At 36.5% G+C, this 21,304-nt stretch overlaps 1 protein-coding gene across 1 annotated transcript in view; it reads left to right on the forward strand.

Moving 5' to 3' along the window:
- Nucleotides 1–1,817: 1,817 nt before the first annotated feature.
- LOC122813842 (zinc-binding protein A33-like) overlaps nucleotides 1,818–21,304 on the forward strand; it is a gene marked incomplete at its 5' end in the record, with an annotated part of 195,750 nt that continues 176,263 nt past the window's right edge. The window contains 1 exon segment of the mRNA XM_044086377.1: nucleotides 1,818–1,913. Within this exon segment, the coding sequence (XP_043942312.1) occupies nucleotides 1,818–1,913 (96 nt within the window).

Consider the following 21,304-nt stretch of genomic DNA (forward strand, 5'->3'; position numbering starts at 1 on the left):
ACTCAAGACCGTTAGTCTACTTGCATAGTTTAGCCTTTTCCTGAATTTGATACTCTTAAGTCTGAGGAATGCTAAACCTGTGGTGTCACACATCTTTTCACTTATTGAAAAAGGAATTGCCATAATAGGTTTATTTAAAAACCTTTAAACCTTTAGGGACTCTCTTCACTTCCAAGCAGTAATTAAAAAAAAAAAGCGATGGCCCATTGAACTCTTATGTTTCAACAAAGATGCGTCCAAGTCTCTCCAAAGCCAATTTTTGCTCAAAATGACTCTTCAGGAGGTAACTGCAAACTGTCCGTAACCACACTAACCTCAAAAGCAGGAACAGGCATCATCTCCGTAATTGTTTCTTTCCACTTAAAATTGGTGTTGAAGCTCCCTTCTTCTGTATCAGTAACTCCGATATTACTACCAGTTTCTTGAGATTCCATGGGATTGTGGTGTATACTTAAATCCAATAAACTGTCCCCAACAGTGATAGCCTCACGAGGCATGAAGGTTGTAAGACAATGTATAAAACCAAAGAAATAAAACAACTCTAATGCCTCCACCACAGTGAAACAAACTAAATGGTGAAAAAATACTGTACTAGGAAATGCTGCAAACACTATATTTAAAACAAAACAACAAATTTAATACCAATACTGTTTGTGCTTTCGACCTCAAGAAATAGGTCTTCATCAGAATAAAACTATTTGCACATACTCTCATTTATTCTGATTTAGTTTTTATTAAGCACAGCTGATGTTTCATAAGATGTCTGATATATTTTAGAATGTGTGATGTGCATTTGTCTTGTGCTAAGCAGAACTCTGCCTTGTAAAATTTGGCATGTGAATTATGTAGTCTGTATTCTCCCCTTTCCTTTTCTACTGCTGTAGCAAAAGCCTGGGCTATGCTGTAATTGCTGACATTGGTGTAACAGTCCTCCGTAAAAAAAAAAGAGGAAGACAGAGGATAAACAGCTGCAGAGGTTTATACAGTTGGACCACTTGTAAAGAATCTTTGAAATCTGGAGACCAGTTTCATACTTTGCAGCACAGATGTTGGTCAGTAAGACCTTTTAGAAGTATGCTGAAGAAAATGTCAAAATATCACCAAACGTATGCAGAAATTCACCCTGAGTTATGTCTGAGGGTAACTTACTGTGGATGGTCTGTTTCTGAACCCATATTCAAAAGTGGTGATCATGAAAATGGATGTCTGTGATGTGGATTTTAATACAGGCCAGAATATTTTAATACATGTACACTTGACAATGAAAAGAATAGCTGTTGAATGTAGATCATGGCATGCACGTTGTTGCTGGCCATTGTTGTGTTTGTCAGTTGCACATGATGCTGTGTGTAACATTATTGTTGGTGTAATCTTGATGATAAATGGAACTGCATAACTGTGGAGGAGGATTGTAACTTTGAGATGTGATGTGTTTTTACATTTGATCTGATTGAGACGTTTGTCCATTTACTTATTTTGCTGAAAGACAGCCAGTCTGTAAGTCAACAGTAGGTCCACAAGTATTTCTAGAAATGTAGTGACACTTCATAGCTTTGCCTCTTCCATTTGACCATAACTTCAGATTCAGATTTTGGGAAAGAGGTAGCCATTTGTGGTCTTCCTTATGTGCAGAAGTAATCCATTAATCTGTGGTGTGCTCATCGGGCCAAATTCAACTTGGCAAGTGAAAAAGCAAACCTAGCGTGTAATCGGTCTGTTTATTCTTCTAAGTCTTCCCTTGTCTGTCACATACAGGTTGTTTACTTTTCACGTAATTGTGCCTGTATGTCACACTATGGTATTTTTCATTTGTACAGGATGAGAATGATTCCCTAGGGAATAATCTGGAAGTCAACATTGAAAGGCTACGGGCATTAGAAGACGAGATGAAAGAGCATACTGTGATAGCCAGAGTAAGTATGGTGCTTGCTTACTTTACTTTTTGATAACTGTATACTCATATAGAAGGGAAGTTCCTCCTAAGTGAAGTGTGCATTATTTTGCTAACATATGTAGAGAAGAACTGTGTCCTATTTTTTAACTTGTAATGAAGCATATTTCAAGTGTAAATCCTCATTGAGGCTCGACCTTTCACTCATTGCATATCAAGGTGTAATATTTGCATTTCTGAGGTTCCACTTCTGAAATCGGGTTATATTGTTCAGTGGCGATTGCTTACCTTTTCAATATGTGTTATAACAGCACTCGTAGCAGAAAAGTTTAAGGTAGAAAATGCCCTGATCTGATGTCCTATTTCACAGTGGTACACCTCCATATTACAACAGTTTTCAGACAGTTCATTATTTCAAATAACATACAGGAAGTCTTGATGCATTTGGCTTTTGTTTGTCCATGTAGATGATGGCTAGTAAGTGGTTTCTTGATATTCAGCCTTCATAACCAAGTGTACTGTTTTCACCTTTTTTTCATAAAATATAAACTTCTTGAGTACTGGTAGAAATACGGAATGTAATGGGGTTTGGTATTGTAGATCCGATCAGTCACTCGGCAGAACCTGCATTTTTTTCTTATATTTTCTAGTTGTACTTGCTGCTAGTTTGCTTTATTTGGTTTTCGATATTTTCAAGTCATTTATTCTGTTCATGCGCTGTTACAGTAAATACAGTTGTGATAAATGAATGTCTCAGTAACAGCTGTTGATAACATTCTCAGAATTTAAGCCCAAGAAAATGAAATGTTATTAAAGACCATAAACCTATGTCTTAACATCGACGCCAAGAAACTACATTCTGATTAAAAAAAAGTGAAAATTAAAAAAAAAAAATGCAAAATTGTATTAACGTCAAGTTTCTTTATAAACATGTAAGTTTTACAGTGATTGTGTCATGAGACTCTGTGAAGTTGTAAAACTCTGAAACCTGTGATATAAGGGGGAAAGTGAATGCCGCAAATATACAACAAAAAATGCTTATTAGGCATCCTCTGTATGGACAAACACAAACCACTTCTATCAGGGCTTCCTGAATGCTAATTGACATCAAATGCAAGTGCTACAATTTTAAAGCCGTTTGCTGTAACATCAAGCTTAGTATAACCTTTCTAAACTTCAACTGATAAATTCATATGAGGGTCAGTCCTCTACTATGTATGCAGATTAGCACTTTTATATACAATTTACTGCATCTTATAACAAAAATAAAGAAGTAAATAAAAAGCGTGCACTTGTTTAACTGAGCTGAAATAACCCTAGCTGATTTGACAGAGTGGTGTATTTATATACTCAATTTTTTCTAAAACACTGGATTTAGTCACTGTATAAAATACTGAACTGTGTGTGTGTGTGTGTGTGTGTGTGTGTGTGTGTGTGTGTGTGTGTGTGTGTAGTTAAGACTGCTCTTTCCACCTTTTCATGAAATGATGTGGTAAACTCCTAGAGGATTGTAATGAATTTTTAAAGAGTCTTCAAAGATGCAAGTACCACTCCCCTTCCCCACCTTCAAAAATGAAATAACAGTGAATGCCATAGATTTAACCCCGTTATCCTCATTTACATATCTTACAATTTGCTGATTGTTGCTGTAAACACACACTGCTGAATGCAGTAACTAGTGGAGATCTTCATCTTACATTAGTCAGAATATTCAGTGCTGTCATCATTCTGATTGCTCAGATGAGGATGGTAATGTCTTCTATCACTCCGCTCTTGGACTTGTGTGTTATTATAGCAATAACCCACGCCTGGGTGTGGGTAATGCTAAATTTACCCACGGTTGGCGTGGTTTGGTCCCGAGGCGGCCCGAGGACCAAACAAAGCCAACCGTGGGTAAATTTAGCATTACCACACCCAGAAGTGGGTTATTGCTATTATGATGACATTATTTAAGAAAAGAAACTGTTACTTTCTTAAATAATGGCATAGTATAATGCCTGTTTACTGCCCTTCCGCAGATGTCTGGCATCCGCGGCGGTTCTGATGTACTGCGTGCCTGCGCAGTACATCAGAGCTGTGCAAAAGCAACGGAGAAAGCAAGATCTCCGTTGCTTTTTATGTCGCTATGTTAAATGAGTTTAACATAGCGAGACAGTTAAAATAAGCAACGGACATCTCCGTTGCTTATTTTAACTGTCTCGCTATGTTAAACTCATTTAACATAGCGAGACAAAAAAGCAACGGAGATCTTGCTTTCTCCGTTGCTTTTAAAACACTGTCTCGCTATGTTAAATGGGTTTAACGTAGCGAGACAGCTTTAAAATAAGCAATGGAGATCTCCGTTGCTTATTTTAAAGCTGTCTCGCTATGTTAAACCCATTTAACATAGTGAGACAGTGTTTTAAAAAAACGAGTTATACTAATGGAAAAAAGTCCGGGCGACCGGACCTTTTTCCATTAGTATAACTCTATTTACAACGGGCACGCTGGCCAATCAGCGTGCACATTTTGGGGGGGGTCCTGGTATAATCTGCATTATTAATGTAAAGAAATTGTAACTGCCTACATGAAAGGCAAGCAAGTGCAATTTAAGCATGCTGTATGTAGTAAAAAAAAAAGTTACATTGATGTGCAATCTGGATTGTTCAGTACGTAATTAAGGTCAACAAATTCTTTTTTGACTTCTACTTGAAGTCTGAAATGTGGGTGAAAGGAATTCCAGAATGAAAATAGAGACAGATTCCAAAAGACTTGCCCTTGGTGTGAGTGATTTACTCCAGCGTAAGCCTACCTTAAAGATGTCACTTACACTGAAAGCAAGTCTTTTAGAAACAGGCCCTTTATTTTCACTTCAGAATTCATTTCATCAATCAAAACATATATAATAACATACAAGGCATACACCTACTCTATATACTGATGGATTTACTACACGTCAGCAAGTCAGATGAATACTGCTGTTGTGGAACAGACTCCTCTTTTACATAAAATAAAGCTCATCCCTGTTTATATTCAAGCGCAACTTGGATCTATGGATGGGAAAAGAATATTTATCCCAGGACTGCCCCTTTACTACTAATGGATAGAGACAGCTCCTAAATGCTTTATTGTCATGCATGGGTCCCCTCAAATTATCTATATTATGATCTCAGTTATTCTCATTAGCTGTAATATATAATTATTGACCATGAGATGGGGTAAGGCCAGTCTTTACACCAAATGGAATAGGTTAGTTCAAGTATAAAAAGAGAAACTAATGGCCTGCAAGGGAAGCTAGCCTAATACTTGCCTATGAAGCTATGTGATCATATTTTTTAAATTTAAAAAATGTATATAATATGTGGTTAATTAAATCCAATCCTTTTCCCTTATTATACAAAATGTCATCTTTTATAGGGTTTGGTTTAAATTATACTTGGAAACAGAAAAGCATTTTCTATAAAACAGAATTTACCCAAAAATGGCAGAATATATTAAATATGCCTTTTTACGATATATTGACTCCTATTTTTTCAGTGTATATGTTATTTGTCTTGTCTTCTGCAACACTTTCTTACAATCTGTAACCTCCCTCCATCTAAACTTTATCTCCCATTTACGTAAGTCTTCTTTCCTATAAAGTAAATTCCCGTCTTTTTCTGTTGCACTGAACTCTTTACTGTTTTCCTTGCATAGTTTTACCCTGCTGCTTGTAATGTTCTAGCAGTTCACTGTATCAATATTGTATTTCTAACCATAATAATTATGTCAGCTACATAATTCATTATTACAAACTTACAGGTAATCCTGATATTTTCTGTAAATGTTATGCTAACTTCATCTAGCTGTTCTTCAAGTTTGTTTTTTGCTGAGTTTGAAATTAAACCACATCAAATCATGGTCATGGGACACCATTGCTTCACACTTTTTTCCAGCTTTATCTTGTTTTTTATCTACCAGTTGGTTTTAATGGTGAATACTTGTACACTGACTTGTCTGTCACTACTTTGTGTCCCATACATATGCATAATCTTCTACAGTTGTTTGCGGTGTTATCGTATGCCATCTCTGTATCTCGTGCGGGTGTCCTGCCATAGTATTCTCACTGTTGTATTTTATGTACTACTACTTTTACTGTCAATACATTTTTAATATCTCTGTCCTTTGCACTATACACTTCATTGTTTAGTATTTCCTTTATCACATTTACAAATTTGTTTTGAAAAATTGACATTGTTTTGGAATCTGTATTGCGCTGTCACTGGTCTCTAGTTTTTGCATCTTCTTTTTGATCACCTTTTTCTATAAATTTTATGACCCCGGTACACATTTCCTTCGCTTCTCCTTTATAGCATTCAACAGTCACTCATTTAATCCTTCCAGAAAATCCTGTCTTTTCTGTATACACTACATACATACATACATATATATATATATATATATATATATATATATATATATATATATATAAAACATGGTAGTAATCAATTCCGTCTTCTTCAGGACTGCTGCTGCCTTTCCATGCCTTATTGCTGTTTCTAGTACTCATTGTTACTGTACTTTGCAAAACATTTCTAATTTCCTTACTAATACTTCTTAATTTCTACATGTATTTGTTCTCATTCATGCATTTTCTTTAAATATTCTGCAGTACTCAAAATATCCTTTGGCTGTCTTACTACAACTAACTTTAGCACCCTTTCATTTTATCAGTCTTGTTTCCTTAAATATGGATTTGCTTCCTTTCTTTCCTTTAAGACAATCTAACTCTTAAACATGTTATTTTTAACCTCTTAAATTGAAACAGTTGCCTTTAGTAAAAGTCTGCAAATCTCTGTTTCCTAACACTTCAAATTCTCTACATTTTTCCCTGTATATGTCCTGACTGCACTCATGCCATTTGTTTGTTTACATCTAAATCCACTGTTTTTTATACTACTTGTATGCCAACAACAATGAAATCCAATCCATGTAAAATATTCTCGTTCCTGGTTTAATATTTTGGTTCCTTTACCTATTTTATTTTCTTCCTCTCCAGAATTAATTTCTGAATAAATTACTGTATTGTTCATAAATCCGATAATCACCCCCCCATCGTGTACTTATTTTCAGAAACATTAAAAATCAGTTTTTTAAATCTCCTCTTTGTGTGTATATTTTTCTTTTTACTTGCTCTCATTCCAAATAACTTTCATAAGTTCTTCACATACTCTGCGTTCCCTTCATTCTTTTTCCTTTTTCTAATGATAGAGTTGAAGTCACCAAGAATGCATTTTTCTGCAAACGGTAATTCACTTTATCTAGGTTTATGTATATTAACTATTAGTCCCCTTAAGATTGCAGTCTGTCAATACCATTCTTCTTGGATCTGTTGTTTTAAAAATTGTTCCATCTGTTGTACATATCAGAATTGCTATTTTGGAATGACGGTCTTTTCCTGTATTCTATATAACCGTACCATGCCATGAGCTTCTAGTGTTGTGTTCCAAATTAAAAAAAAATTAGTATCCAGTAACAATAATGAATATCATGACTGATGCTTCTGCACCATCTCAAAAGACTGCCATCTATCTCTACTTTTTATGGTTTTTACATTCACTAAAGGAATGGAAGTTACCTGTTTCCTTCTTTTTGTGTGTATTTACCCGCCATTCTAGTTCACCTCTTTCTAAATCGTACTGTCCACCTTAATTTCCCTTTTCGTTAGCATATTCATGTAGTACTGCAGATTTGTTCCTTTCCCAAACATTTTTACATCCTGTCCTCCTTTCAACCACTCCCCTGCCAGGGCCGGTCTTAGACTGATTGGATGCAGTTGGGCTGTGCATTTGCTATCTACCAACCACACTCTGAGCGCTTCAGCTATGACTGCAAATGCAATGTTGGCATTTGTTAATGCCAGTATTTCAACAAATGCTGGCATTGCACTCCATACCTTTCAACTGACTAGAATTTCACACAGATTTTTGCATCATAGGTTTGGTCTGTTCCTTATAATGTTTGTGTTTTTTCTGGCAAATTATTGAAAATCAACGTCACTAAAACATGATGGACATTTGAATTTCAAATTTCATATCTTTCTGAAAATGCATACCAGTGCAAAACCTGTTATTGTATCAAGGCTGCATGTTTATATGAGCAATATTTCGTGTCTGTCTGATTTGAGGCCTTTGCACCCCCCCCCCCAATTATTTTTGTCTGAGTCTAGAATTCTTCCACTAAGAGGTTGGGAGGTATGTTACACTCCTGCTCCAACACCTGCTGATGGCAGCTGCTGACAGTATCGGGAGCAATGGGGGAAAACTCCTTAATGTTTGGGACCAGAGGGGAAAAATGTCTTTAATAGGTTTTGTATTGCCATGCATTTTTTAATCTACTAAGGTAAGTAATATTTTAAAAATGTCTCTGATTTTTGGACATTTGTTACCCCATTATTTTTGCCTTAGTTCAAGGCTTGGGGGGGCCCCCAAACAAAAGTGTACTTAGGGTATTAATTCTGTCACTGCTTGCTGTGTGTGATACATAGTATTATAGACGTTTTGCTCCTTAACTCAGGTTTGGGACGTACTGTACCTTGGAGCAGTTGGGCCCTGGAATCGCTGACACCAGTCCTGTCATTATGTCAGGAAGCTCAAAGTGTATGATTTTTAGTCCAGATGGTTCAAAAGATGGATGTGTTAGTCTGAGTTTGTTTAACCCACTTCTTAAATCAGAATTAGATGCCATTTTGAAGGGAAATGAAAGAGATATTTGTTTTTGTTGTGAACTTTTATTGGGTTTCTTCTGTAACAATTGTAATATACTAATTACGATCGCAGATAAGGGTTATGCCTTGGTAGTTCTCAGTTGTGCAAATTACAAAGGAAAGATGCAGGAACTGTTAATGGATTAGAACAAGACAATCTGATATTGTGAACATTTGTAATCTTCTTGTTGGCTGTGTCTGAATGGTTCATGGAGGGCTTGATTGATCAGAGTTTGAGTTACTTAAAAATATTGGAAATTCTGCTGCTTAGGCCAGATATAATTGGCAGAGGTAAAAAAACTGAAGCTCGTGCTATTTATGTCTATAAATGGTTACAAAAACTGTGCCAGTTTATTCTTCTTATGTCTATGATTCCTTTTGACTTCATTAAACAAAGTAATGGCCTTAAAGTTTTGGAAAGTGATTTCTTGGTAACTAATTATACTTAATGATGCTGGCATAGAGACAGTATGTTGTGAACATTTTAAAGCTGTGTTTTTTGGACTGGGACATATGTTTAATTATGGAAATGTTTACATGTGATAATAACTTGTTGCTTTTTAAGTTTTTTAGACAAGTTTTTAAGCATGATTTGGAACTTATTAATTTAGATGTAACTGTTTATAATATATACACACAATGGTATACTGTGGTCAAAAGTATATATAAAAAATTTTTTCAGTAACTGTTGTAAGTTACAGTAATGCATCCTATGTCTGAAAAGAGGAGCATGATAAAAGGTCAGTTCATTTGTCTTTAAACGATTGACAATAGTCTGTTAAAGAAAGAATGAAGCTGACTTCTAAGCTTGAAAATAGAAATTGTATTGCTGATTTGATAAAAAAAAAGCATTCCTGGAAGTCAAAGAGCATAGAAATAGCAAATATAGGTCTTAGCCTGCTATAGGTCCCCAGTCATGTCCCTAGCCTCTCACTCCATGGTCTAAGCACCCTGGAATCTATCAAGGTCCAACCCAACACTCATAACTAGGAGACTTCAACTAACCCTCCATCAACTGGGGAAACTACTCAAGCACTAATGCACTGGCCAAATGCTTCCTGGAATTCATAAACTACAATGCCTTGGATCAGCTCATTCTTACCCCCACTAGTGGAAGCAACATCCTTGACCTGGTTATTACTAACATGGACAACCGTTGCTCTACAATTCCTCCATGGTTAGTTCCGACCACAAACTTATTACCATGGAAATCCGCATCTCACCCACACCCATCGCAAAGGTATCCACCATGAAAAACTTCTCCAAAGCTGACTTTGGACTCAGCGGTGGCTAACTTCACAGCAACTATACCAATGGAAAATAGATGCATGACTGCCGAATCATACATCAGTGCACTGTACGAACATGTACATAAATGCATGGAACCAGCCATCCCCAACAGAACCAAGATGCTCTCCTCCAAAAAAAGGAAGCCTGGTTGGTCAGTCACCAGAGCTGTGGATGAAGGTAAAGCAGTTCATACAGCCTACCTCAATTTGGCCAAGGCCTTTGATACCATAAACTCCCCAAACTAGGCATCAACCCCTATATCGTTAGGTGGGTTACAAATTGTCTCAGAACACAAAGTGTGAAAGTAGCGGACTCAGTCAGACTGCTGACCATGTGGCACATCTCATTACCAAGGGTTGTGCATCCAGGAAGAAAGAGATAATCATTTCTCTCTACTCTTCCCTCATTAGACCAGTCTTAAAATATAATGCCCCATTTGGCATGTACCTCGCTAGTCACCTGCAACAGCTGGAGAGGCCACAAAAGTACCTCACGAAGTGGATCCTAGGCCTTAAACCCACATCCTACATGGACATACTAAAAAAAAAACTCCAGCTATTCTCTGTCTCATATCGTCTACTAAGAGGCTATCTCTGCATGACTTACAAAGCTATGTCTGACCCAGCTCTGTTAGAAATGCTACATTTAAGGAAATCCCAATCTCTCTGCACCACACGCTCCAGAGATCTCCACCTCATTACCACAATTAACAGAACATGTTGGCGGGACAGGCTCATAACCCAGAGACTGCCCATGGTCTGGAATAGACTTCCCATACATGTCGTGCAGAGAACCTCACTGGCCCTCTTCAAGAGAAATCTGGATGAGTGGATGGAAAATGGAAAGTTCACCCCAGGGATCACTCCAGTGGCTGTACTTGATAGAGGCACTGGGAACTAACATCGGGCAGCACAATGCCGGGGCACTTCTATGGGCTAGGCATGTAAAGGCTCCAGGGCCATTAGCCTAGTACACACGTAGAAACCTGTAAACAGATGTAAACCTTGCAGATAGAGGAATCTACGAATACTGACAATGGTAAAAATATCCGGAGGAATTTCCGTCGGCTTATGATGGTCTAAAGGTCTATGGATGAAATTTAGTATTAAGCATGAAGTGAGGAACGATTGGAAAAAAGTGGCTTATAAGATACTTTCTGAATAAACTGGAGAGAACCACATTTTGTGAGAAGAGAGAAAAAAAATAAAACTTGTATTCCAGAACAGATTGGAATATCTCACAAGTTTTATGAGTAAAAAGCTACAGGGCACATATGTAACAGTCAAGACTGTAATTAGTGTAGTTATGTTGAAGTAAGTAAAATAAGTATAAGAAACATATGAATTAATGTAAAAGGACTGGGTTCAGATACCTAGGCAGTGAGACTTTTCCCTGTGGTACATTTGGTTGGGGACACATGGCTAAAATGACATTCAGTTGCAGAGAAGTATGGCTGTTGTGAATTCCCTGTGGGCAAAGAGGAGAATTTGGTGCCATGCCTACAACTTCAATGACCAAATGCACAGGGGAACAATATTGGCCATGGCCCTCAAGATGACATGAATACAGCAGGTAGTATTGCAGGCATTAGCGTCAGGCTGGCCAGTAGGCACGTCAGTGGCCGTAAAAATGCAGTGCACAGTGGGCATTACCTTTATAATTGTGTGTGGACCACAACCCTCTTCACAGTGTGTAAGGAACATTACCTAAAATGCATACTGGAGCATAAATCTGGCTACAGTAGCATGCAAGATTTCCTCCATGCTGTCACAGACTTCTACATGTTGTAGTTACATAAGCATGTACTGTACACCGAGGATAGTACTCCTTCTGCCCTGCCCCCCCATGCACGTGGTTATTAAAGCTATGGGCATGTGCTACTTTTTGCCACAGGGAATTCATAACAGCCATGGTCTCTGTAGCTGAATGTTACTGCAGTCCTATGTTCCCAACCAAATGTACCACAGGGAAATGTCTCACTGCCCAGGTCAGTGCCTGAACCCACAAAGGCTATTTAACTGCAAGTTTACATTTTCCATTTATTTTGCTCTCTGTCCACAATGTAGTTCATTTTATATAGGCTAAACTTCCAGAGATCTTCATCTTAGGATATATAAATGTATGCATGCTAATGATATTAAAAACAAAGATGCTGTTTATATGCATTCTGATGTATGTAGGAAAATCTATATTCATAGCTAATTAATTATATAAAGAATGTTGATGCTGAAGACCTTCTGGAATGGAAAGAATACTTTTAACAGGTTAAAGTAGATGCCTGCAGTTATCCAGGTGTAAATGACTGAGGATTTGTAAAGCATATTTGAAAAGGAAACTGTTAAAGGATTAAACGCGAGTATTCATGTGCTTCTACCCTTTGCTATACAAGACATGTTTAGTTCAGTGCTTCAGCATTCTAGAGACAAAAACACTTACTGAAACTGAGTGATACTTTCGGGGATTTTTAACTGACATCCGCAAGATAGTTGTGAGGCTGTAAAATTTTTGGAGGTAACCACCACTACAGAATTTTTTCTAACTATCCTAGATTATGTAGACTGACAGAATTCCTTTCAGTAATGTGATTTGAATATGAAAAAACGTTAGTGTGATCTTCATGCTCTGTGCCAGAGAAATAAGCTGAAGTAAAAAAAAAACATTTGAAGGATACTGAAGGGTTTCTGAACATTAAACAGTGTGTAGGTAATATTGTAGGAAGAAAAAGATTTTTGAGTTAAGGGTAATGACACTTGAAGGTAGACTTTTCCTTTTAGGTTAAAGAGTTTACCTGAAGATGTGAAAGACTACATTTTGGAGGTTACTGTTGCAGCTAATCTTTTATTTGACAGTTCAGCAAGAAACCTTGTAAATTCATTACACGAAAGGGAAAGACTGAACTCACTGTCCCCTTACTCCCATGCTCTAACCCTAGCCAGCAAATAATTACATGCATGCACACTCGCAACACTAATTTAAACTAAATCTATCCTTTACCCTAGCCCTAACTGTAATCCTAACCCACAACCACTCATGCACTCACATATAATGCTAACATTTTGGAGCATTCAAAAATATATTCACTCAGCCAATTGTGCATTTAGCCACAAACCTCACTCTGTTGACTAAATGACTAGTTGACAAGAGTATGTGATCCATGTTATAAAGAAAACAAGTCCAGCACTATGTGAAGAAAATTAAATCTCTTTAATATGAGTGTACTCCAAAATCACAATTCCACATGGTAAAACCCACACAGCAGATTCAGGTTTCACTGAAAGCGATGATGTAGTGAAACCTGAGACTGTTGTGCAATTTGATCAGCATAGCATGTATGATGATGCCTGACCTAAGGCTTATAAGTGTTTCAGTCCATTACCACCCTTAAATTGGCAACATGGGAGGTAGATTACAACAGATTATTGGACAGATCACTGATAACTTATCAATACAGTTTAGATACTGCAGTCAAGTTTGTAATTGATAGCTGATTTACTGAAGACACTACTACAGTCTGACCGTTCCTGGGACATGCTTTTAACTGATTCCCCAGTACCGCTACTTCCTACAGCGACCTTAACAAATGTCTTCATTTTCTTCTGTGAAACTGTATACTATCTTCCTGTTTATCATGTGACTACTCGATGCCCAAATCTAAAATCATAATTGTTCGAATCTGTAGTTTTTGTTTTTTTTTTTTTTTTTGCCCCAAAACTCTGATCTGATGTCATTCAGACACTTTTCCTTCCTTTAATAATGAAATATTCCATGCTCGTCTATCATGTTTCTTGCTGTGTTTGTCTGCTTTGAAGCAGCTGTGCTGTTGACGGTTTGCTTTCTGATACAAATGGTGAAAATTATGGAGAAAGCTTTATTCTGAGCCTTGCCGCTAACTGAGCTGTTGAAGTTATGTAGAGCGTAATGGTGTGTACCTGCTTCTAAGAATGGTAGGTAACAGTTTATCTATAACTATTTGTGTTAGTTGTATTATGTAACCAACAGATGAAGTAAAATAAAGTAAGGGACCACTGACACACGGAAAAATAAAATCCACTCGAGTGTTTAATGAGAAATATAGGTTGGCGCTTTCATGACCATAAAGTCACTTCTTCACACCAATAAAAAAACTTTTTAAAGAGCAGCATATGTAGTAACTAACAGCCAATGAAATTGCACAATTCAAACAATGCATTGCCTTAGAAAGATCCATAGTATGGTATTCTCTCAGTTAAACCTGTTCTTAAATCTCGCTGTTTGGTTTGATAATTATCTGACCTTTGTTTGTATATATGTCCTTTTATCTTTAAGCATTCTGCTGACACTGTGTTTGTATGTTTCTAAGGCAATGCATTGATTGGTTGTTTATTGTTTGAATTGTGAGATTTCATTGATTGTTACTATATATGTTGTTTAAATGTTTTTATTAGTCATAAAAGCGCAAACCTATATTTTTCATTAACCTCTCAAGTGGATTTTATTTTGCTGTGTGTCGGTGGTCCATTACTTTCTCTCTCTCTCTTTATCTGTTGGTTTTATGAGAAAAGGGACACGCCGTTTATCCGTTGGGTTCCTGTGTATCTACATAGTTGTGGCATATGCTCAACCTGTCCATTTTGATACATTAGACATTGGACATGCTCAAACTCCCAGACTTTAAAAAAAAAAAAAAAAAAACACTTTCTGAACTCTTAGCATACACACACACTTTTGGCCTAGAACTTTCTGAACTCTTAGCATGCACACTTTGGGCCTTCATCTAACTTAACTTGATTTTTGTATACCATTCCTTCTGTGATAAATGTAATCAAATCAGTTTTCAGAAGTTCAGCATTTGGAATAGCACTACATGATATTACAGGAACTGATGTTACTGTATTGGAATAAGTTGATCCCTAGCTTTAAGTATTGTACTGTTGAAATCTTATGTGAAATTTAATTAATTCTTCTGGATTTGAGTTTCATACGTGCCACAATAACAGTCTTGCATCACGTGTTGTATTTGCAGCATCGCATTTGTCAGTACATGATATTCCTGTCTTTTTTGTCCTACTTTGACATTCCCTGATATGATTCATGCTGCGTTTCAGTTTTTACCTGAGATGGATTGATGACATTATCTCCTTTAAACAACTTTATATGTAAGATAATTCCTTTCCAAACATGTAATATGGATTTGATTAGTGGATGGTCTTGCTTCACACTGTTTGGCAATCCCAACACAACAACTTTGCATAACACTTGTATCTCTTTCTATCCACTTTTGTGCTGTAACTGGTATTTAATAGCCCATGGGATTTTTATTCATTCATTTATTTAATTTGTTTAACCTGGTCACAGAAGACCAATTTCAGTCTCGGCCTGAATAAAGCATACATCAGTAAAGTCCGAGCAATGCAAATACAGTAAGAATAACATACACTCGGATGGAATGAGGAATACATTTCCACAAAACAGAAGTCAGAACCTTAAACTCAAATGAAACTAAAAGACTATATGGAATGAGTATAAAAAAGAAAAAAAAAAAACTTTTTTTCTTGCATTCACCTAGATGGGGTATAGTTTTACTGTCTGCAATATGCATTAGTTTTCCTTGTTTTTTTACAGAATTTTGTCATCATACGTTATTAAAGCTAGTAGCATTTTATGCAGAACTTTGCAAAGGTTTATGGTTGGTCTCTTCTTTAATATGTTTCCCATGAATGAAGTCAATTTCTGACATCCAAATGGTAGTGCAGGTGGTCTGCACATATGTGGTTTGTGTTCTATCACTCTCCAGTCATAAGTAACAGGTGTACCATAATGCAGAAGCAATGCTCCTAGCCCTTTTTTGGCTTGCACAGCACTTATGGGTCTGTGACATGCAGCTCAGATTGTTGAATTCTGGACTTCCAGTTCTCTGATGGGGTCCCCAACAGTTGTATAGCCACTGGTGCATGAATAGTTGCCATGCTGGGTGAGAAAATGAAGAAACGTCACCAATGTTCTGTAGTGCTTTTGAATAGAAGCAAATGCATATATTTGAATGAATGCAAGATGCCAGTATCTCTCTTTGTGGGTTAAACAAGTTATTATGGTGGCGTTTTCGGTAAAATGCAAAAAAAAAAAAAAAAAAAGACTCGTGAAGAATAAATTTACATATCTGTGTCCTATAACAAGACATCTGCTGCAGTGTAGCTGGGCAGAGTACAGGTGGACCAAATGAATTTGCAGATTTTGCCATATTGAACTGGATAAGATAATGTACACCATAACTTAGACATGTTAGATGTGTAGATGGCAGGACTCAAACAAGAAGGCCTTAGAATCCATGTGACCTACGTGGATTGCGGATTGTTCTTCAAGCCTTTACTCACTTGGTGTTGAATCCCCTCCCACTCTTGACTTGCACCTCAGACTACTTGTACTTTCACAAGGAATATTAAACTACAGACCTAGCCTGTGACGTATATTGGGTTCACGTATTTTTTTTGCATCATAAGAAAGTAGTTTAGCTACCAGTGAACACGTTGTTTAGATAGTGACATATTTAAAGTCTGCAGGCGCACAGTATGCATAGTAAAAGCCCCAGTAAGGTGCATTATTTCTATAGTGAAATGCAAAAATGTTCATTATGCTGTATTACAGTTTTTGGATTTGCTGACTTTCCCATTGCTGCACATCCGTAGAGTATAAGGAACTTGTTTTGGGAAAGGCATGTACATGGAGACTGCAGGAGCGGCATAGTAGGCCTACAAACAAATTCCTTTTGCAAAGTCACACCTGCGATTATAAATTTTGTATTAATGTCAGACGTGTTTCGTCTGCTATGCAGTTGTAGTGGATTGAATTATTTATTTTTTTTCTTTTTCTTTGTGGATGGCTTTATTGGCTGGAATTCATTTCCCTGACATGAATCTTTGTCACTATAATTCTTTCCGTAAAAGATTTTATTTTTAATATAATAGGAACATTCAAGGATGTAAGCAAGAAGAAAAACCTACTACTATGTTTTTAGACACCATTTTGCATATTCTTTTTGTCGGATGTAAAGGCTTTTGTGAATGACTTGTTGACATGTCTTGCGTATGGTTATTTGCCTAGCACAAGCACTTTTCTTTATGACAGGTGTAGAACAAAAGGCCAGAGAGTATGGAACAAAGTGGGATATAGAAGGGTGACTCGTATCCTACATCAGAACTAACCAGTGCATAACCTGCACTCATTCCTTACTGGGAGGAACACACACACACACACACACACACACACACACACACACATATATGTGTATACGCACATGCACACACACACACACGCACACCTATATGTGTATACGCACACGTGTATATGCACATGCATATGTACGTACACACACACACACACACACACACACACACACACACACACACACACACACACACAAAATGTGAGTAAACCCTAATGTTAGTCTTCTATTACAGTGGCTTCTCCTTGATGTTTATGGTAAGTACACCTGTATATAAATAACTTCAAACTTTTGAAAGTCAAAAAAAAAACACAATCCAAAAATCGGTCTCTGTTGCAACAAGATGAAGAAAGATAAAAAAATTCAAATAAGCAACTAAGAAGTGCTTACAGAAAGAACTTTTTAACAAATAAAAATAAATCGGATACATGCAGTGAATCGAGCGCTTTCGTCTCCACCATTTGGAGACTTTATCAAGACAGAGCATGCCCCAACTGACAGCAAATTTATAATACAAAGTTAATTACTGAACCAATCAAATCCAGGGCTCATGAATAATTCATGAGCGATGACTATTCCTACAATTTACATCTAATAATGTCAGATAATCACACACAAAACATTCATCATCCTAAATATTACCCACTATAATACATATAAATACATAACTATAAAATACATTATTAAAATAAAATTGAATGTGTAAATAAAACCTCAACATTTCCTATATGTCGTACACTTCAAATAAACTTAATATATTGTAATATAAATGAATAAACACATGTATAAATAAACACAATAGATACAGTATAAGATAAAAATTACAAGAACATTTCTTTAAAAGCATCATCTGTCTAAAGCTTTAAATCTTAAAAAGCAAGTAATTGCAACAGATTCATTTAAGCCTGGCCATTGGGTTACATTCATTTTCAACTGCCATATGGCCTCACTTTTCTCCAAATATTAAGTCCAAGGTCCACCTCTTGGGTCTAGTTCAATAACTTCAATAACAGTGAATTTAAAATCCTGTCCGGGCCATTCCATACAATGCTTTGCAAGGGCATTGGTTTCTTTTTGCAGTCTGATATCCCTCAAATGTTCATAAATACGTTTTTTAAGTTTCCTTTCTGTCTTTCTAATATAAAAACAAGCACATTTGGAACAGAAAGCACATTAAACCACCTTCTCAGTATAATAGCTGCAGTTTTTTTTGTAAATAGACCTTTAAACCATTTGTGTTAAATTTGACCCTTCCTTAATATGTTGGCAATAATTGCATGCCCCACACTTCTTGATATGGCCCCCATTCCGAATCTGGTAACTCCTTTCAAAGATGTTCTTTAAGGTTTGTCCCTTTCTATATACCACAATAGGCTTCTCACTTATGCATTGTCTAATGTTATTGCTTGACGTCAAAATTATCCAATTTTTATCCAAAATCCTGAACATTTCTTTACTGTCAAGATTATAAGAAGTAATAAAAGCTCAACGAAACTTCCCATTTGCTTGCACTTGTTCAGCAGGTGTCATAACATTCACATTAACATTGCTGTCCGTATTAACGGAACCAACATTCAAATTTAAAACCATACAACTGTTCCCTTCATTGCCAGAGTGCACCATCTCCGAATTCATTATAGCCTGATAAAACTCACTCTCTTATTAACTACTACCAACATTAAGTTGTTAATTAAGTCCAATGGGTATTCTCTTTTAAGAAACATATCTTTCAACAGTTCACATTCATCCAAAAAAGAGTCGAAACTAGACACCATCCAAGCAGCTCTAACAAACTGTCCCTTCACAACTGCTCTTTTTTGCTTGAAGGGATGGCTACTTTCAAAATGTAAAAAACTGTTTGAATACATTTCCTTCCTATAAATACATGACTCAAAATTCCTTAAGACTGTTTTTTGTCAGTTTAACATCCAAATATGAGATTTCATTGGGATCAATATTATGGGTGAACCTTAAAAAGGCTGTTGAATTATTCATGCGGGTTAAAAATTCATTAATCATCTCACTTGGTCCATCCCAAAATATAAAAATATCATCCAAAAATCTCACATTTTACAATATTGATAATAAACTGAGTTAATAACAAACTTGAGTACAAACCACCACACGGAGAACCCATAGCAACACCAACTACTTGGATAAAAAATTCACCATTAAAAAATGTACAGTTATTTTTCAATACAAGTTCAAATAGTTGTTCGTATACATTAATTTTTGGTTGTGATGCTCCTTTTTCCAATAAATAGTCACATGCCAATTCAATACCAGTATCATGGGGTATTGAGGTGTACAAATCCTTAACATAAATGGTGATAATACACCTGTCTCACTGTATTCTAAATTATTAACCCTTTCTAAAAAATCCCATGAATCCTTACAAATAGTTTCTTCACTAACAAAACATTTCAAATTAATATCCAAGTATTTTGCTATGGGATAAGTGATAGACCCACGCCCATTCACTACAGGGCGCATAAGTGGATCAACCATATTCTTGTGTAGTTTTGGTAATCCAAATATACAAGGAGTTTTTGGATGGTGCACTGACAGGTAATTGTACTCCTCTCTAGAAATTGAGCCTTCAATAAAGAGGTCCATTAATTCGTTTTTAACTTTGTTATAAATGTCATTTAACTCATTAATAGAGATTTTTCTATATGCATCACTCAAGAGAATATTGTTCATCCTTGTGTTATAATCATCTAGATCCATAATGACAACACCACCACCTTTATCTGGTTTTATAATCCGCATATCTCTTAGACCTAAGTTTTAGACCATCCATATCACTTTTACTTAGGTGAGTGTGCGTTTCTGTGCATATTTCTAACATCTATTTCACACATTTTATCAAACATCGCTAACGCAGGGTGTAGGGGTGGGTTGAACGTACTTGAAATGTGCAAATGGTTACTTACATATTCAACAGATTTAAAACGGACATTTAAATTCAACTTTCTAACAAAATGTCTGATATCAATTAATGTTTGTGCAATGTTAAAATTTTTAGCTGGGATAAATGATAAACCTCTAGAAAATAAATCAGTCATTAACATCAAAAAATACATGAAGAAAAATCGTATACATTAAAATCATTTCTAGAATTCTTTAAAATACAATTATTCAACATATGCTCATTCGAATTCAATTCCATTCCAGATATCCCCCCCCCCCCCCGATGATACATTTGTCCCACTCGACCCCTGTTTGCAGGAAAAGTCCCTTGATTCTCCACGTTCTGGTTGTTTGTCTTTCTGCACGTTCTGGTTGTTTCTGCGTCTGTCTTTCTGAGCTCCTCAGTGGGGGAAAGTTGTCTTGATCTAAAAAATGTTTCTCATTATTCCCAGAGGCTCCATCATTATAGTTATGGTTCTCCATATTCCAAGCTTATGACCGAGGAGGGTGGGGATAAGCTGTGTTTGAACAATATTGAGCCCTATCCCTCTGTTTTCTTCATCTTCCTAGCTTTAATTGAAACCATTTCTTGTTCAATAGATTTAAATATTCTGTTGTAGTCAAAAATATTGTTGTCATGAGCCACATCTTGCACAATCCTGTTATCTAGTTCAGTTGCTTCTTTATTAAATCTTTCAAAATTAGTGCATTATGTTTGATAACTAGCTCCATGTACTCGAAGCTATGTCTATCAAACATACTAATCAAATCCTTATGGAAGCATGAACCAGCTAGTAGCCCTTTGGGAAAGTGCCACATGCGCAAAACCTTATGCACAAGTTTGAGCTTTAAACATTCTTTAAAGTATGCATTATCAACTTGAATCTTCTTAATTTTAAGTAAAGTGCGGTCCAATTTGTACAAACTGTTGTAAGAATCAGTAGGTGAAGGTGTAGAAAAAGCCATCTCCTCTCCTAACCAGTCAGTCATTCTAATGGGATTAAAGTTAACTTGAACATCTTCACGAGCATTTCTTCTTAAATTTGCGCTCTGTGATGAACGCTGCTCTCTATCCATTAAACTCGTACCAGCAATTCTTCCTGAATGCTCCTCTCTACTGGTGTTGTTGCTGTTTGTTATTGTTTAAACTTCTGTCTCCACCAGGTCTAATGTCAGCATTTTCAGAGTCTAAAAAAAAAGAGAAACGGCACTCGTTTCCTCATGACGACTTCTACTAGAGCCAGCAACTTCCTGGTTTGGTCCTCCCTTCGGAGCTGATGTCATAGGG

Source organism: Protopterus annectens, chromosome 10.part0 (assembly GCF_019279795.1).
Source record: "Protopterus annectens isolate FY-2018-M chromosome 10.part0, PAN1.0, whole genome shotgun sequence".
Classification (NCBI taxonomy): domain Eukaryota; kingdom Metazoa; phylum Chordata; order Ceratodontiformes; family Protopteridae; genus Protopterus; species Protopterus annectens.